At 40.1% G+C, this 19,602-nt stretch overlaps 1 protein-coding gene across 6 annotated transcripts; it reads left to right on the forward strand.

The window, feature by feature from the left end:
- Nucleotides 1-1,695: 1,695 nt before the first annotated feature.
- On the forward strand, nt 1,696-19,596 carry git2b (G protein-coupled receptor kinase interacting ArfGAP 2b). Of its 6 annotated transcripts, none has more exons than XM_005934704.3 (21): nt 1,696-1,770; nt 2,600-2,733; nt 2,903-3,015; nt 4,208-4,313; nt 5,879-5,965; nt 6,061-6,191; nt 7,877-7,971; nt 8,399-8,444; nt 8,557-8,562; nt 8,656-8,707; nt 8,823-8,895; nt 9,004-9,101; nt 9,204-9,315; nt 9,765-9,916; nt 10,022-10,174; nt 12,291-12,500; nt 12,654-12,743; nt 13,327-13,409; nt 16,484-16,639; nt 18,020-18,083; nt 18,604-19,596. In XM_005934704.3, the coding sequence occupies exons 3-21, from the start codon at nt 2,903-2,905 to the stop codon at nt 18,811-18,813; spliced, it is 2,037 nt and encodes a 678-aa protein (XP_005934766.1). In that variant the 5' UTR covers nt 1,696-1,770; nt 2,600-2,733; the 3' UTR covers nt 18,814-19,596. The 6 variants fall into 6 exon arrangements, with proteins under 6 accessions (XP_005934766.1, XP_005934764.1, XP_014193076.1 ...); XM_005934702.2 differs by lacking the exon at nt 1,696-1,770 and adding an exon at nt 1,777-2,002; XM_014337590.2 differs by lacking the exons at nt 1,696-1,770; nt 12,654-12,743 and adding an exon at nt 1,777-2,002.
- Nucleotides 19,597-19,602: the final 6 nt, after the last annotated feature.

A 19,602-nucleotide genomic window follows, 5' to 3' on the forward strand; every position in this document is an offset into this window, starting at 1 on the left:
TTTGAATACAAGTGCGCTGATCCACACAGGTGTGCACACGGGTGTTCACTGTTCATAGACATAAACTACACCTTTCTTGGCTGCTACTTCAAAGCACATTGTGCGCAATTCTGACGGCTAAAGAACCAAATGGGACAGGCAAAAAAAAAACAACAAAAAAAACCCACAAACCAAGCAGCCATGTACTGCTTCTGATTTGGAAACATCTTAGGCAGCACAAGAACAGAACAGCACAGTATACATACAATGTCACATTTGGACTCATCAGGACAAAGCACAGATTCTAGCTGGTCTGATGTCCATTCCTTGTGTCAGGTTGAAGAAGATAAGATAAGATAAAACTTTATTAATCCCTCGGGTGGGTTCCTCTGGGAAATTCGGTTTCCAAAAGCACAGCACCGACAGAAGTTACAGTTACAGAATATTATATATATATATATATATATATATATACACACACACACACACACACATATATATAAATACAGAGACATATATAAATAAAATATACGAAGGGGATAAATAGAATAAATAGGAATAAAATAAAAATACAAGTGAATTGCACATTTCAAGTATTGAGGTCTATTGCACCATTGACTATTAACAAAAGTATTGCACAAACGGTATTGCACAGTGAGGTGAAGAGGTGAAGAACTCTCAATAGTGATTTCTTTTGCATTCAACCAAGCCCTATACTTCCTCAAAATGATGTTGAGATGTGCCTATTGTGGCTATTTGAAATAAAGTGGGCTGTGGGCTCTGAGCAGAGGAAAGCCATTTCTCTTCTGTTTACTGTGCTCTAATGTAATCCTCTGCAACAGATGTTTTAGTTTGAAGTTTTAGAGAATGAATGCATTTTATTCTATAATCTTTTTTGATGATATGCAAAATGTAGTGGCTTTGAGGGTGCCAGATCTATGTACTGGAGTAAAAAAAAAGTTTAATCTAAAAGGAGATGCCAGAAGTAAACAAACAATTAAAAGTGACATAAAGTTCTCTCAATAAATACAGTATAAAATCCAATTTTCAAATGCTTATTTCATTTATTAAGGGAAAAGGGTTTTCAAAACGACCCGACCCTATGTGTAAAAGCAGTTGCCACCAAACCTAATAACTAGCAGTCAAACATGTGCAAAGGTAATTAGACTTTCACATCACTGAGGAGGAATTGTGTCTCACTCTTCTTTGCAGAATTGCTTTAATGGAGCCACACTGAAGATTTTTCTAGGATAAATGGCCTGTTTGGTGTTATGCCAAAGCATCTCAATTTGTTACTTTTGAGATCTTTTAGCCTACTTTGCCAGACAGTTTCTAATTAATTGAGTTCTTGATTCAGCAGGTCTGGCAGTAATCAGACCTGGGTGCCTGATTGGTTTCTTTAAAAAAAAAAAAGAAGAAGAAAAAAGTCCACCTATATTTGGATATTTTTTTCCTCTTAAATAAAACCACCACCACCAAAAGTGGATTTTGTGTCTTGATGATCTGAAAGATGTATGCGTGACAAGAATGCAAGTAAATAAATAAATACAATTAATCAATTAAACAAATCTGCACTGTACATTGTATTTATTTTATTCATACCGAACAGTGAATTTCCACTTTTGTTAATTTCAGTGGCAGGCCAGGGTGGCTTTTATTGTGTCCAGTGTGACAATTTTCCTTTATCGCGTTAGTCTCCTGATGGTGGTGCTTTCTGCACTCTGTAGGGCCTTTAGAAGCCACTGAAGGAAACAAGGAAGGAAGCAGCCTATGAGGCGCGGAGGAGGCTGTGTGAGTGTTGGAATGGGTCACGGCTTTGTTCAACAGAGGGGAGGGCTGACGGCTACAGTCGCTAAAAGTGTAAAATACAATCAGCCGGGCGAACTATCCTGTCATATCTCTGTGTAGCTGTGTTGCAACGTAACTTCCAGATATTTGTTTCTCCTGGACTCGAAGGATTTCGTCTAAGGGATGTCAAAGCGAGTGCGAAGCAGAGAGGTCTGCGCTGATTGCAGTGCTCCGGGTACGATGCCAGACAAGCTAGCTGTAACGTTAGCTATCCAGCTAACCAGCTAGCCCCCACTATAAGTTATCGGAGCGTCTTGTTAGCCTGGCTAGTTACTGCGACTGTACTAACAATTAGCAATTAGCTGAATTACTAATTGTAGCGGTTGTATTTTTTCTTGTGGAAACGTTAGGTGTTTTTTTTCTTCCTCTTTTTTCCCCCTTTTTGTGAAGGCGTGCCTGTGTAATCACATTAACCTGTCTTATTCTGAACTAGTTGCTTGACTGTATTGGTTGTCGGGTTACAGTAAGGTTAGTGGTGCGTTAAAGGCAGTATTATTTAATTTCTTAAATAAGACTGCTCGGAAGACAGCGCTAACTTGCTGATAATCAGTAATGCCGCACAGTGGGTGTTAATGCTTGTGAAAACGTTTCTTGATTATGTCAAAGATTTGAGGGTGGGATACACCTTACCTAAAGCAGTCATGTCTTACTGCAAGTCAGCGAATATCTTCGTCTGGTTAGAGGGAGTTACTGCTCTGGGTTAAGGCTGTCTGTTACGTTGTTCATCAAATATTAGACTCATGGGATAAAAAGCACTGTATCTGTATCGTAGAACCTCGCTGGGCCTCTGTTAACAGGGGTGTGCTGATCTGCGATGAGTGCTGCAGCATCCATCGAGGTCTTGGGAGACACAGCTCTCAAGTCCGACATCTGACTCATTCTCCGTGGCCACACTCACAGCTGCAGGTGGGGAAGCGGGGACACGATCTCCATAAATCAAACGCAAAGATGCAAATGAGTACAGTCTGTTCTCCATAATGCAATATGTAAATATATAAGAGGACCATGTATGACTAGGAATCCCCAAAGTATTTTCTGCCTGTTCTAAAAATGTTAATGTGCTTTCTTGTTTCAGATGGTTCAAACACTGTATGGCAATGGAGCTAATTCCATATGGGAGCACAGTCTTCTGGATCCTTCCTCTTCAGTGAGTGGGAAACGCAAAGCCAACCCACAGGACAGAGTGCAGTAAGTTTTATTTTTAAAAATATGTCATTGCTGGTTTTTGGTACACTTGATTGCACTTTGATATTAAATTGTATTGACAAAATTGATTTTCTTTGCTAAGGTCAGTAAACATGCCTAATCAGCCCGCTCTACCATGAACGTCACTCACAGATAGTCAGTCTTAACTTACTTGGAGAACTTGCTTGATCAGCTGACAAGCACGTTTGAAAATAAATATATCTGCAGTGCGGTCTAGCTGATCAGCTACATGATCATGCAAGAAACTGAATTTTAGAAGAGTACCTCCTTTAAAGGTAATGCTTTTTGTGAGGAGTTTTTCCCATCCTTTAGAAGTCATAGTACAACAAAAACAAAATCTGCGAAGCAAAGAGATTTGATGTACTAAAGCCTGTTATAAACACCATGTCAGTCTGCTGTGTAGCTTGGGGAGTAAAGATAAACAGTCAGCCACATGTAATCACAGCAGTGCTGTGTCTGACCCGCACACTTGGAGCAAGCACTTTCATAACTTCTTCCCAAATGCAATTTCTGAGATGGACGCTATCTTATAAGGTTTCCACCACAAGCACTTTCCCCGAGAAACATTTTAAGGATCTTGGGTGCTCAGCAGTTTAAACTGGAAACAGGCTAAATTTAGTTCCTTAAGGTGTAGTTTGAAATGTTTAGTTCCAGGTGTTTTAAAACCACTGGAACTGTGGGGGAATTCTGCTGGGACCAATGCTGCTTAGTGGTTAATTACAGACAATTCAACTGCTTTAAATTCTGTTCAACTTCATTCACACCATATGGATTTATTCTGATTGCTGGACGTTGTTTTTGGGATTAATAAATTTAGGGTATTTTTACTATAACTATTCTTTTCTATTTGCGTAAATATTTTGTATTAAAACGAGCAACGACAGAGTTTGGATGTGACCTAAATTGCACCCCTAAGATTCTTGGCTTACGTGAAAGCCAGACGAATCTAGCGTTGTGGCGGTATGGTGGTTTACATGACCGATACGTTTCTCTGCCATTAATGTAATGCTGCACATACAAATCTGCAGTCCATTGTTTAATGTCCAGTTTAAGTGTTCGCTTCTCGTCAGTGTTTGTCTTAATCATAAACAAAGATAAACAGTGATGTGCTCACTTGAAAACTTGTAATTAATGTCCACATTTTGAGATTGTGAGAGTCTATTGTTGTTTCCAGTCCTAATAAGACAGAGTTCATCAAGGCAAAATATCAGATGCTGGCGTATGTACATCGGATGCCTTGTCGGGAGGATGACAGTGTGACTGCAAAAGACCTCAGCAAGGTGACAATTTACTCTGTTGTTTCATTTAAACGTTCCTCTTGTAACACTATTAGACGTTCAAAAAAAAGAGGATCTTTGAGACTTTATTGTAATACAGCAAGTGTTTGATTTTAATGTTGATATCTGACCAGTTCCTGCAAAATCCAGTGATGAGTTTCCTCAAACTTAACCTGGGCTACTAATATTACGTAGCCCCTCCCCAATGTCACCAAACAGGGCATGGACATGGGGCTATCCTGTGGAGGAAGTTGTCCTCCTGTGGATTGTGAGGGATTGTCGGGTGGGGTCTGTGTAGGTCAAACCTATTCTAGTGCATCCTGTGGATGATTGATTGGATTAGGTTCTGGGGAATGGCAGGCAGAAGGCAAATGAGTGGACTATAAAGCAACATTAATGGCTTAGGGGACTATGTGATTAAAATCAGAGTTTTCTGTGTCCATGTTTTTTACCTGGATTATTAACCATGGTAACTTATGCTGAACACCTAACCTGGTCGGGAACAAGGTATGTTCTGAGTCTTAATTTAAAATCATCTGGAAGTGCCACATTTTCAGTGATTCTTTTATTTACAGTATGTTTTAAGTCTTATGTAGATTCTGTGCTGGTGGCATACTTTTTTATATGTGCAGCTTGTTAAGCCATAACTTACTGAATGAAGTGCTAACTCTGACTGTGCGTCACATTGTCCTGGGAATGTGCATGTATTGATTTGTTGATGCAGAAAATGTTTTAATGTTGTTCTACTTGATTGTAATCTGTGGGAATTCAGCAACTAGAACACAGAACACACACCAAGAACACCTGTTCAGTTGATAAAATAAATTTCACTTGTCCATGTCGCCTTTACACCAAGAACACCTGTTCAGTTGATAAAATAAATTTCACTTGTCCATGTCGCCTTTACTAGGCTGTGGGATGGTAAGATTTCTTGTTAAAATCTATCCAGATTAAAGCACAGAGAGCGTACTCGGCAATAAAAAAACAAAACATTAAATTGAATTAAAATGTTTATATTATCACTCTGTACTAAATTGCTAGATTAATACTTTTTTTCCTGCATTAATTTGCAATAGTGTTGCATTTTACTTTTGCAGTTTTTATGTCCTTTATAGAATTTTAATTACCCTTTTATATGACCTTTAAAAGCCACTTTTTATGTGACCGTGAACAGAGCCTGAAGCAGACACTCTGCTTAAAAGAGGAAGCTGGTAACCACCACTGTGATAGCCGTTATCTTCAACTGGGGTTTGAATGGTTTTTCAGACGCTCAGCCAAAAAAAGTCTGGCTGTGTTGAACTTTCTTTGTAGAATGGCGTTCGTTAAATGTCTTGGGTTGCTGCTGTTCCTGAAATTTTTTATAGTGTGCAGCGACTGTTGTGCTGTCGTGGAGGCACCTTGTATGGCAATGCGGCTGGTCGTTATGTGTATATGTATATCTCAACAGAGTACTGCATTAAAAAGAAATAACCTGTCACCAAAGTTATAAGAAGGCCTAAAGCCAACACAGTGTCTTCATAATCAGCTGTAACGGATTTTAAACAAGGTTCTTGTTAAATGTCTTTCAGCAACTTCATTCCAGTGTCCGTACTGGGAACCTGGAGACCTGCCTTAGACTCTTATCTTTAGGAGCTCAGGCTAACTTCTTTCATCCAGTAAGTTTGGGGGAATAAGCAGAAAGTTGATTTGGAAGTGGGCATGATAATACTAATGATTAACCACTGTTTTTTTTTCCCCCTTCAAATTTTAGGAGAAGGGAAACACCCCACTACACATAGCAGCAAAAGCAGGTCAAATATTACAAGCGGAGCTATTGGCAGTTTATGGAGCTGATCCTGGGGCGCTGGACTCGAGTGGGAAGACCCCCATTGATTATGCAAGGTAATGTATAGCCTGTATTTTTTATTTTAACACCTTCAAATGTTCTGATAAAAGGTTTGGGGTTTTGTTTTGTTTGTTTTTTTTTAGGTGAGAGCAGTCGAAATGTTATATTGACACTTGATGATGTTAATACCGCAAGATAAATTTAGAAGTTTCACTTTTAAGTGGCATTCTGCTTTCACGCATTTAAGTGGATCATATGTTGTAGTCAAGCGAATTCAGGAGCCTTGTTCATTTTCTGTATGTTGGGAAAATGACTTCAGGCATATGTCTTGTATAGAAAACGCAGAAAGCTGCGAAACAGTATTTGACGCTGTAAAGTTGGGATTCCTATGTGTAATGTTAGTGCAGCTGCAAGCATCACCTTAAGAGATGCAGTCCAGCTCATTAGTGGCTGTGATACAGGAAATGATGCACAAGATGCAGATGTAAAAATACACAGGGAAAAAAAAATAGCTGTGCTCTTGCTTTACATGTTGTATCTTGTGGAAATGTTAGCCGGATACTAAAAACAGCAAGTGACAGGAAGTAGCCAGCAATACACAGCAGAAAAGGACAAAAACAGCTAAGCTGGAAATGGAGGGGAGGAGGAAATATTGTCACCCGCTGAAATGGCTAAAATATTTAACATGCCTTTTACAATGCTAGACAAAAAGTGGCTTTATGTCCGAGTTTGACTAATTCAATGAAACGAGCAAGGCAGAAGAGAAAGGAGGAATTCAGTTGTGCAGTGAGCTGATGACTCAGCTTGGTTAGTTTATAGTAAGTTTCAATTTAGCTTTAGATTAAAAGTGTCAGGGTGCATTAAAATGGAATGCAGTCGGCACATATTGAGAAAATTGTTCTCAATTGTTCATTTAGTCCAAAATTTTGAATCTAAAGGTCATCTAAGACTCGTCTTCACTCAGAAATACTCACACTAACTCCAACATAATAGTGTGGTGTGAGGCATTTTTACATTAGTTTAACAGATTACAACATGTTGTTGGTATTCCCTGATCAATGATTACTACAGTAACACTGCCTTAATAGTTCAGTGCAGACTAACTGGCAGACAACCTGATGGCTGTCAAAGAGCTTACAGGTTTTAGTTGAATGAGATTTATCAATGACTCTACTATTACACTGATGACTGATTAGTGAAACGGTTACATAGTGTAAGAAGACAAGATAACGCATAGATGAGATGATAAGACTTAATGTGCTCTGCTGTGTGGTTTGATATTGTCTGTATGAATGAGGAAATTAAATAGTGTGTCTGACTGCTGGTTCAAGAGTGGGAGGTGAAAAGTCACAGAAAACCTCAGTTTGTTGAGGAAAGCCTGCCAATGAGCAAGTTACTTTCAGAGAGTCTGTTACTCTGGTAACTCACTCAGTTTAAAGTAACGCTCCTTATTGAGCTTTTACTGAACCCGTCCCCACAGCCTTCAGAAACCAACAAGCAGAACCTGTTATTTGTGATGGTTTTCATCAAATTGAATGTTGTAGTGCTGTAATAAATATTTTTTTTTGTTGTGAAACAAAATTATTTTGAAAATCACTCCAAATAGTGGAATAGTATGGGAGTACATGATTTAAAATATGATGCTGACATTGTAAGGCATTGTAAGGTACCTGAGATATTTTTAGCTGTAGTTCTTTAGCACATTTCTGAAACTTGACCTTTTTGTTCCGTACCTCTGCAGACAAGCTGGGCATCAGGAGCTGGCAGAGAGACTAGTGGAGATCCAGTATGAACTCACTGACCGGCTAACATTTTACCTTTGTGGACGAAGACCAGGTAAATGCAGCAAATCAGTCAACCACAGCTGCAGCTTTGCATTAGAGGGATGTATTCAATAGCTTTAAAATGGCTTTCAATCATTTTTATGCAAAAAAATGAGTTAAACAACACAAACTGTTAAAAAATAACTGAAAAAAAAAAGTGTTTTCTGGAGTCCTATATTTAAAATATTTTGTGCAAACACAGTACTTAATATTTAAGTACTCGATACAAAATTGGAAAGATAAAACAAATGACAATAAGATTAAATCATATGATTTAAAAAATAAAACAGATTACATACATATCACCAACTTTATAAATCACCACTTCCAACTTTGTGCTATCCTCACCACACTAGTGGGTCAGTCCCTGCCAAAAAAACCCCAAGAACTTTTGATTGTGAAAATATTTGAAACATTATCTCTTCATTGTTGTGCTACAGATCACAGAAATGGGCAACACTTCATCATTCCTCAGATGGCAGACAGGTAAATGTTAAAGCTTTTAATTTGAAAAACTTGATCTGGTAATGAGTTAATGTGAGTTTCCGTTGATATACGTTAACCATCTTATTTTCTTGTGCTGCATTTGATGGATAAGAAATAAGTAAGTTTCTCATTTGCCACGAGCCACTGTTCTTGTGAGTGTGGAGCCGTTTCCTGCAGGATAAATAAACTTTGTTAATTTCTCCATTTAAAGCAGCCTGGATTTGTCAGAGTTTGCAAAAGCTGCAAAGAAGAAGCTGCAGTCGGTAAGACGTTTTTACATGGGATTTGTTTCCCGTGACATTTACAGTGTAGCCTCTTCTTCATCTGCTGTTTATTCTTTAGGAAACAGAAGTGCTAATTCTGCTTACTTTGCCGTAGCTAAGCAACCATCAGTTTGAAGAGCTGGCCATGGATGTTTATGATGAAGTCGACAGAAGAGAAACGGATGCAGGTTGAATTACAAGAACTGTTTTAAAAAAAATAATTTTTCAAAAATCACACCGTCTATAAAGCTCTTTTACATTTTATTTAAACATTATGTGCATCTTGCTTTTTTCAGTGTGGCTGGCCACTCAGAACCACAGCACGCTGGTAACAGACACCACAGTTGTGCCTTTTCTGCCTGTCAATCCTGAGTACTCATCTACCAGAAACCAGGCAAGTGCTGTCACCTTATGTCCTCATGTTATAACTTCACTTCTTTGTATGCGACTAGTAGATTTGGTAATTGGTTTGGTTTTAATCTATTTGCTTTCTCAGGGTCGTCAGAAATTGGCAAGATTTAGTGCTCACGAATTTGCCACACTGGTCATCGATATTCTAACAGATGCTAAGCGACGGCAGTGGGGTAATTCCTGTGAAAGTCCCAAAGGTAGGACATGATTATTTTCCACTTGTAGCACATGTTAAATTCCCCTGCTAATCTGCTTTTATTTTTTGGGCTATATTAAGTTTGTAAATGTCCTGCTTAGCATATAAACAGAAGAACACTTTCAAAAACCGCAAGCAGTGGGGGGGGGGAACCTAAATTTGTTGGCCTATAATAAGATGCAGAAAGTGTTTTCTTTGTAGTTCAATGTGGAGCGAAATATAGACAACGCTACGGTACACAGACAACAATTAAAGTTTCAACCATGTGTGAAAAGGGGCTTAATAATGTCCTGCATGCTGCAACTCACAGAAAACCAAGAAAAATTGTAGGAGGTCACTATAAAGAATGCTGGGTGTTGGATTCAATCAATAAAAAGGGATTGAAACAGCTGCCCGTAGCCAGCACTGCTGTTTGATCCCTAGTCCTTTGATCTTTGGCTCTGCTTTCAGATAATGTGGAGTTGATCCTTCAGGGAATAGACGGTCACCACAACAGTGAGGGCCAAGATAATGACCAGCCAGATTACGACAGTGTGGCATCAGATGAAGATCCGGTCCAAGAGGCAACGTGTGGAGACAGCTGCAATGATGGAAGGACCAAGGTTAATGTCTCTTGAAGCCTGTTATTCCATTGCTTACTGTAGGCTTTACTTGTAATACAGATCAAATGAATCCCATCTTATGTCCGTATGCATGTTTCACTGCAGAGCTCAGAGTCTTCTGATCTGTCTGATGGACCAATCACAGTGCAAGAATTTATGGAGGTGAAGAGCGCCCTCACTGCATCAGAAGCCAAAATACAACAGCTTCTGAAAGTCAACTGTCACCTTAGTGAAGAGCTACGTTTGATGCAGAGCAAGGTTAGTTAAGACGCAAAAGTCGAGGTCACTTTATGTATCACATTGTCTCTGGTGTTTCTTGTTCTGGTTATAAATTGCATAATAATGTTGCTATTTAAACATAACATCCTGAAATTGTGTTTAACATGTAATGTTAGTATAACCCAACTCAGGGTTTATAGATGAGATGTATCACTGTCTTTACCCTAAAATGCTTTCTTAACTCTACACAGTCTTAAATGGTTTGTGTGTGTGTATGTATAGATAGAATCATACATTATTCAAAATGAAAAACAAAAGAAATGCTGTTTTTTTTTTTTGTTTTGTTTTTTATTTTGTCTTCAAGACTGAGGTAACTGTAAATTTGAGCTTTGTGACTTGGCATGTTATCATAGCAGCCATCAGAACATGGGTACACCGTGGTCATAAAGTCATGGACATGGTTAACAATGATACTCAGGTAGCTATGGTGTTTAAATGATGGTCATTTGGTACTAAAGGGTACTAAATAGCTCCCACAACATTTCACCACCACCACCTGCCTGAACAGTTGTTCTTCGAATCGTTCATACCAAATTCTGACCCTATCATCCAAATGTCACAGCAGAAATTGAGACTCATCACAGCAGGTCAATTTTCTCTTGTCCAGTTTAGGTGAGCCTGTGCAAGTTACCTGCTCTAAGCTCACAGGAGTTATGTACGGTGTGGTCTTCTGCTGCTGTAGCCCATCTGCTTCAAGATTCCACCTGTTGTTCTTCTTCTGCACACGCTGGTTATAATAAGTGGTTCTTTGAGTTAATGTTGCCTTCCTGTTAGGCTGGCTGATTAGATATTTTGTGTTAATAAGCAGTTAGATGTAACTGAAAATCATTTAAGGAAGTCATGCTGTTGTTTTTTTGTGAACAGAGAAAATGGCTACAATGTGTCTGGATGCATTAAGATTCCTGTGACAAGGATAGCAGATTTCAAATTGCAAAGCAGTATTTTATGTTATAGATGTTTGTGATGTAAACTCAAATCCTATGTCAGATCTTAAAAGGCAACCCACAGAGGACATTTTGCTCCATAGCATAAATCTGCAATGATTATTTAGGAACCACCTAAATGCAGAAAAATAACTGGAGTTAGCTTTTTCCATTACACAAATGTCAGCAAGTTAGGTTCCTGACTTGTAGACCCACAACCCACAACTGTCTAATTTATACTATTTATTTCAGGCATGCCACATCACTCACTTCCTCATATCTTGGTATTTCGAAAGTCCCTCTTTTCCCCGGTGGTATTCAAACATGCACATTTTTACAGCTCTACTTGTTTTTGGGAAACAATCGTGTTTACTATTCCCTCCCCTTCTCTCTGGTAGAAAAGTAGCAGAGCCGAACAAAACGCCTGTGGATGTAAAGACTGAAGTGCAACAAAATCAGTCAACAAAGGCTTTTTTTTTGTTGTTGTTGTTAGAGAAAATATGCATTCAAGTTCTTACAATACTGATGATCATAGGAAAAACTGTTTCTCTATAACTGCATTTTCTAATGTAATTTGTGTTATATGTTACATCAGTCATTGTTGCACTCAGAAACATAAACTAAAGCAAAGGACAAAATTGTAGACAACCCAGTTTTTGTGCGGTCTGTACCCCTTGTGCTTCATCAGAATCCCAGGTTTATTTTATTGATGCCTCTCAACTTTACCTTGGGTATGTCTCATAGTTTTAAATATTGACTTGATGTGCTTATTTTTGCATAGTAATACCTACTTTTTGTTTTTTGAAGCTGTTGTTTTTTCAGAGTGTAAGCACTGTTTGTGTAAATAAGGGCAACCCCCTCTGTGGCACTTTATCAGGGGGTGTCGCACTTCAAGATCTGTGGTGGGGTTTTTTTTTTGTTTGTTTGTTTGTTTTTTCAACATACATTGTCAGCATTTCATTTGTCAAGGAAGCAAGCCTTTTGTTGTTTGAAGGACCTTGAGCAGAAACAAGAACAAAACAGAGATGAAGATAAGTTGAACCTTATCCGAATAGCTTCCCACCTGGAGGCCTAGCTGTAATCTACTCTATTATTGGTGCCGCGCCCGGCTTTTGTGTGGAGATCAGCTCACAGTTAAGAGTCAAATTGAAAGATGTTTTTGTTCTCTACAGCTGAATTCCCTGCAGACTGAAAACACAACACTGCGATGGCAAACCCCCAGCGGACAGCAACAACCCCAGGGCCTCTTTGGTCGACAGCAACCTCGCGGAGGCCGCGCCAGGTCCATGTATGAGACAGGCTCTACTCCAAGGCAGTACCCCCACCGAGTTGACACAGCTCGGCATGACGATGGAGTCATTTTACAACCCTTCCCTACCAATGTAAGCACAGGAGTACCACTGTTTTCATTCTTAATTTACCAAAGTGGTGATGCCTGGCTTGGGGCTGGTGTTGTTGTTTTTTTTATATTCATTCATTCATTCATTCATTGCATCTCAATAGAGTATGCTCAACTTGGTTTGACCCCTTTCTAGATTGGTAGGGGTCCTTTGGGGACGGCTGCTTCCTCCCTTCCTACCTTCCCCTCTTCCCTCTCCTGGTCGTGGGATGAGAGATCTCGAAGGGTTAAGTACTGAAAATTCCCGCGGCTCAGAGGCAGCCCCAGGGGACGGTGAAAACTGTCCTCTTTGACCCCACAGTCTTCTCTCCTGACCTGTGTCTATAAACTGCCTTTTCTCAGCATCTCCTGCCTGCATGCATGCACTGCAGTGCCTCTGCTACAGTTCAGTTTCTGAGCACCCCAGCTTCTCATTGTCAAAAGTGCTGACATGTTGCATCAGAGATGGCTGCTTGAATAATCCGACAGCTGAATCCAGTATATGTGAAAGATGTATAACGGATCACCACATTGTGCTTTTTAGGGATAACTTTCTGATAAAACAGAGGACAGTTGACATCTTCGCGTCTACTAATCGCATCCTGGGCAGTGCAGCTGTGCTCCGCCACATGAACTGATTGTATCGTTTCTGCCTTTTTTTTCTCTTCACAGTGAGATGTCTTAATAATAATGAGATCACAGGTTTGATTTTAGAATTGCATGTTTCTAATTTCTGTGCGGCCACATTTGCTGCTGTGATAACTTATCTAACTAATCACATACAGTATATACTGTGTTTGATTGACTGTTGTCCTCTGACATTCCTACAGGGCTGTAGTCTGGAAGGACAGAGTACAGTGCTGGAGAATGACTATGACACTACACCCAATCACTCTGAAATGGAGGAGAGTGGGTAAGATCTTCTTCTGTTAACTGTTGATTTTAAAGACTAAAACACCATTTTCTCTGTATAGGTTTAAAATGAAGGCCACTTTGATCACAAATACAGGGAGTGCAGAATTATTAGGCAAGTTGTATTTTTGAGGACTAATTTTATTATTGAACAACAACCATGTTCTCAATGAACCCAAAAAACTCATTAATATCAAAGCTGAATGTTTTTGGAAGTAGTTTTTAGTTTGTTTTTAGTTTAGCTATTTTAGGGGGATATCTGTGTGTGCAGGTGACTATTACTGTGCATAATTATTAGGCAACTTAACAAAAAACAAATATATACCCATTTCAATTATTTATTTTTACCAGTGAAACCAATATAACATCTCCACATTCACAAATATACATTTCTGACATTCAAAAACAAAACAAAAACAAATCAGCGACCAATATAGCCACCTTTCTTTGCAAGGACACTCAAAAGCCTGCCATCCATGGATTCTGTCAGTGTTTTGATCTGTTCACCATCAACATTGCGTGCAGCAGCAACCACAGCCTCCCAGACACTGTTCAGAGAGGTGTACTGTTTTCCCTCCTTGTAAATCTCACATTTGATGATGGACCACAGGTTCTCAATGGGGTTCAGATCAGGTGAACAAGGAGGCCATGTCATTAGTTTTTCTTCTTTTATACCCTTTCTTGCCAGCCACGCTGTGGAGTACTTGGACGCGTGTGATGGAGCATTGTCCTGCATGAAAATCATGTTTTTCTTGAAGGATGCAGACTTCTTCCTGTACCACTGCTTGAAGAAGGTGTCTTCCAGAAACTGGCAGTAGGACTGGGAGTTGAGCTTGACTCCATCCTCAACCCGAAAAGGCCCCACAAGCTCATCTTTGATGATACCAGCCCAAACCAGTACTCCACCTCCACCTTGCTGGCGTCTGAGTCGGACTGGAGCTCTCTGCCCTTTACCAATCCAGCCACGGGCCCATCCATCTGGCCCATCAAGACTCACTCTCATTTCATCAGTCCATAAAACCTTAGAAAAACCAGTCTTGAGATATTTCTTGGCCCAGTCTTGACGTTTCAGCTTGTGTGTCTTGTTCAGTGGTGGTCGTCTTTCAGCCTTTCTTACCTTGGCCATGTCTCTGAGTATTGCACACCTTGTGCTTTTGGGCACTCCAGTGATGTTGCAGCTCTGAAATATGGCCAAACTGGTGGCAAGTGGCATCTTGGCAGCTGCACGCTTGACTTTTCTCAGTTCATGGGCAGTTATTTTGCGCCTTGGTTTTTCCACACGCTTCTTGCGACCCTGTTGACTATTTTGAATGAAACGCTTGATTGTTCGATGATCACGCTTCAGAAGCTTTGCAATTTTGAGACTGCTGCATCCCTCTGCAAGATATCTCACTATTTTTGACTTTTCTGAGCCTGTCAAGTCCTTCTTTTGACCCATTTTGCCAAAGGAAAGGACGTTGCCTAATAATTATGCACACCTGATATAGGGTGTTGATGTCATTAGACCACACCCCTTCTCATTACAGAGATGCACATCACCTAATATGCTTAATTGGTAGTAGGCTTTCGAGCCTATACAGCTTGGAGTAAGACAACATGCATGAAGAGGATGATGTGGACAAAATACTCATTTGCCTAATAATTCTGCACTCCCTGTATAAAACATCAAAGAAGCCCCTTTGCAAGATTTGCTTACTCTCTCCTGAAAGAAGTGCACGCATCACATTTTTTTAATATACCAACTGTTCAAAGCAAGCACGGCAGCACGGTGGCACGGTGGTTAGCACTGTTGCCGCACAGCAAGAAGGTTCCTGAGTTCAATTCCAACATCAGGCCGGGGTCTTTCTGTGTGGAGTTTGCATGTTCTCCCCGTGTTTGCGTGGGTTCCTCCGGGTACTCCGGCTTCCTCCCACCGTCCAAAGACATGCAGCTTGTGGGGATAGGTTAATTGATAATCCAAATTGCCACTAGGTGTGAATGTGCGAGTGAATGTGAGTGCGAATGGTTGTCTGTCTCTGTGTGTTGCCCTGCGACAGACTGGCGACCTGTCCAGGGTGTACCCTGCCTCTCGCCCTATGACAGCTGGGATAGGCTCCAGCGCCCCCCGCGACCCTGAAAAGGATAAGCGGAAGATGGATGGATGGATGTTCAAAGCAAAAGGAACAAGTTATGGAAAAAAAAAGGATAAGCCTTTCCCCCTGTTTCTTGTCTCGAGACATGACAGTATTGATGGAGCCGAAGCTTACAAAGTTAAAGGTCACAGGAATGGAGAACGGGAAGCCAGATGTGGATTAGTTTTGACAGGTGTTTAGGAAAAAAAACGGCTTTGAGCCGTTCAGCCTGCCTGCACGGTTCAATGAAATAATATACAGTTCCCAAAAATATTTTGACATATAAACCAAATTCTAACATTTATGAATTTAGATAAGATTAACCTTATTTTAAAGAAAAAAATAGGAGTGAATCTAATTAAGTAAGGGTATACCACTTGTTAAGAAATGTTCTAGTCTCTTGAGAGGCAGCTGAGGACCGCCACAACAGCGACCCGGTCAGCCTGCCCAATGGAAAATGGGAGATTAGGAGCAACTGAACTTTCAAAATAAGAGCAAGGGGATTTTCCACTAATAAAGCCACTGCATTATTCCCACCAATTATGAAAAAATGGCATTAAATTGCAGGATGTGTAGTACCAGTCAAAAGCTTCACCGTTCAAGCGAAGTCTGTCGGGAAACACTGCACCCACCTACTGGCTTCACTACAGATCAGTTATTTAGAATATTGTCCTCTGTAATTTATCGTCCTTTAGCTTTTAGAAGCCTGACCCTGACTTTAGCCTGAAGTCAACCAGTTTCTGTAAAAAGCTGTTTCTTTCAAAGTAGAGTTTTTCTTTTATCCAAACTCCACCCAACAGGTACTTTTGAGGTCAACTCTCTGTGTGATACTTTTTGTTTTCATCTTGATTTCATTATCCTCTTCAAAAGATCCACCTTTATTGTATAATTCATTGTTTGGTGGGTTCTTTAAGTAACACTCCTGTAAGAAGATCAGTTGTCAGTTCTCTGTTTTTATTTGTAGCAGCCCTCTTGCTGCCTCTGAAGCAGCCCACCAGCAGGAGGAGGGCGAGGAGGATGCCACCCTGCCTTGCACAGAGGACGTCATCTGTAAGACGGAGCAGATCACTAAGAACATCCAGGAGCTTCTGAGAGCTGCTCAGGAGACCAAACATGAAAGGTATTGAGCAGTTATATGAATAACATGTAATGTGATATTTATACAAAATGAGCCAAGTTATATTTCAAAAACATCTGAAATTTCTAGCTATTCAAAATAAAATCTTTTCACCCGATGCACTGTGAACCTCAGTTTTTCCACCGTCTGGCTCAGATTCCGTGCTTGTATTTCTGTCATTCTGCCTGATTTGTTTAAGAGCTGACTTTGCCCAGGTGCTTTTAGGTCAGTGGTTTTTTTTAAAAGTTGTGTATAGGGCCTTGGCCTGGATGATGCCAGCTTGCATCCTAAGGAACTAAAAGTCTCCTTATTTTCACCTGAGTTGCAGCGTGAATACAGTTACTCACATATTGGTGATAACCAAGCAGCACTCTGATTTCCAGCCCTGTTTAGGATCCCTCTGTGTGAGTCTAAGGAGTGTGGGTCTTAGGTCTGTCAATGCACCTAACAGGAAACAAACAGCACATGATCTTATTTTCCCCTGTGGTTTGCCAAGTCCACAGTAGTTACTTGTTTATTAATAATTTCTTTATTATTTTTACTGTAGTTTTTTTTTTTTTTTTTAACTGTTCCACACTGCTACCCGTTTTCCTTTTTGTAGGTTATTGCTTACATTGTCCCCCTTTTTCTTTTGTGTAAATATCTTGAGATTAACAATGTTTCCCATCTAGCTCCAGGGATATGAGCAGCTACATGGTTAAATGCTGCTGAACTTCCGTGTCGCTTCTAGAAACACTAGCTGGTACTAAAATAATAGTTCATATTTTATTAATGAACTAGAGCCATTGTCTCTCTGGAATGGGAAGTTGTAAATAAGAACGGTGGAAAGTATAACGCACAACAGCCGTGTGAGCCAGCACGATTCTGCTCGACTAAACTGGCATACAACCTCTCAACTGAAGCGGTGTGTAAACAAACAAGGACAGGCTGCTGGTGCTAGCATGTTAGCACTGCCTACGTTAGTCATGTGTGTACACATTTGAGTGACATAAAAAAATTTGATTCGATTATTGAAAAATGCGTTTCATTCAAATGGCTTTAAAAGATAAATTACATACATCGACTGTTTTGGTCTGTTCACATTTTTAAGACGTGCTGCTGATCAAGGCAGCAGATTTTAAAATAGTGTTAAATAAATGTCCTTCGTGGTGTGGCCCTGCCCAGAAATGCCATTCACTGCTTTCATAGAACAGAAAGGTGCCAAGTATTGTTTTTAAATGATCGCTTATTCTTTATTTATTTACTGTACAACTTTGAAAACAGTTGAATGAAATCCTAAATAGCCTAACACTATTACACCCCGTTGCTCTTTTTGATCGTTTTGAGAAAGGTTTGTGGAAAAAAATTTCACCCATTCATCCTTCTTGTCTCCTCCTACTGCAGCTTTCTGCCTTGCTCTGAAAAAATCTGCATGGCTGTGACAGAGATGGCTGCCCTGTTTCCCAAGGTAAGATGAGCAGCTCAGTGTCCAATGGAACAATTTGCTTTGTCTGACAACAGCTGAAGGCAGTTGTTTCCACACATGAACTCCTGAAAATGTCAGGAGAATAAGGTTGGGACATTGTCAGAAGCGGCACTTTATCACACGTAGCACGCAACAGGATATAATCTTTATTAAGCCAAATACTCTTTGAGGGTGTTGCTTGAGTGAAACTCGCTATATTCTCACATCAGACGGACTTTGTAATAGAGACCCAACAGAGTAAAGAGTGCTTAATGTCTGATCGAACCAGATCTGACATTTTGTTCTCATAGCTTGGCTGGATGTGTGAAAGCAGCTTAAAATTATTTGTCCAGATAGGTGGCACCTGCTTGTTCCACTGCTTGTATTGGATTGTATTGTTTTACCATCTCAATATTTACCTTGTTGTAGTCTCATAGAAATCCAGTGCCTGCCTAGCACATAAAGTGATTACGAACGCTTTCATGTCCTCGCCTTATCAAATCTCCTTCCCTCCTCCCTTCAGAGGCCGTCCTCAGAGACAGTGCGAGGGTCTCTGTGTCTGCTGACTTCAAGCGCTAGCCGGCTCCACAGAGAGTGCCAGAAGGCCGCAGAACACAACCTCAGCCCGTCAGACATCCAGCTGGTCACTCAGCAGGTCATTCAGTGCGCCTATGACATAGCCAAAGCTGCCAAACAACTTGTTACTGTGACAACCAAAGAAAACAACAACTAATTAAACTCCAAAGACACTCCCAATGCGCCAAACATACAGCATATAAATGATGTTAATCAATGGTTTCCCTTTCCCCCCCATATTAATCAGTGTAAGCTTTTGTGTACATTCCTAGAGGTGGAGAAAAAAATATAACATGCAAAATCATAGCTCAATCAAAAGCTTTATTTATTTTGTTTTTATACCATGGTAATAAAAAGTGTGTATATATACAGGGGGGGGGGAAACTACTTGTTCTTTACCTCACAGATTGAATCTATTCAGTTTCCAGAAGTGCAGTGTTGCCTGTGTATATAAAAGCAATTAGAACAAACAGTTTTGCATTATCCGTTTCCTTCTAGAGGACACCATCAGTCATTAGCTGTGCTCACTGAGGTCCGCTTTCTGGTACTCATAGACGATCAAGTCTTACCTAGCAGCAATGATCAGAACAGATGAGCTACTCCAATCACAATGTTTGTTTTTCTTTAAGAGGCAGTTACAGTGTTCATTGTTCTTGAATCATTGTGGTGTTGCTTGCTTAAAGTTCAATTGTTTGTTCAGTAAGCCAACTGTGATTATAAAAGCAGCTTCAGTGTATCGAGCACCGTGTGAGTGTCCAGACTTTCAGCCCATCCAGCAACTCCAGCAGTTTCAGTCCATCTGCGGGTTGAAACAATGTTTATAAGTAAAGTATCAATAGTTTTTTGGGGTTTTTTCTTTTTCTTTTTTGAGTTATAATGTTACAGCCATACTTAAGATGTTCTGTGTGTGTGTGTGTGTGTGTGTGTGTGTGTGTGTGTGTGTGTG

This window comes from Haplochromis burtoni, unplaced genomic scaffold (genome assembly GCF_018398535.1).
Source record: "Haplochromis burtoni strain Fernald_Lab_line unplaced genomic scaffold, NCSU_Asbu1 Contig_182, whole genome shotgun sequence".
NCBI lineage: Eukaryota > Metazoa > Chordata > Actinopteri > Cichliformes > Cichlidae > Haplochromis > Haplochromis burtoni.

Bases quoted from the DNA above. Each gene is read 5' to 3' on its own strand.
- git2b (XM_005934702.2), top strand. From the start codon at position 1,951: ATGTCAAAGCGAGTGCGAAGCAGAGAGGTCTGCGCTGATTGCAGTGCT. The intron at 2,734-2,902 runs GTGGGGAAGCGG...TTCTTGTTTCAG, and splicing joins GGCCACACTCACAGCTGCAG to ATGGTTCAAACACTGTATGG. The intron at 8,708-8,822 runs GTAAGACGTTTT...ACTTTGCCGTAG, and splicing joins CAAAGAAGAAGCTGCAGTCG to CTAAGCAACCATCAGTTTGA.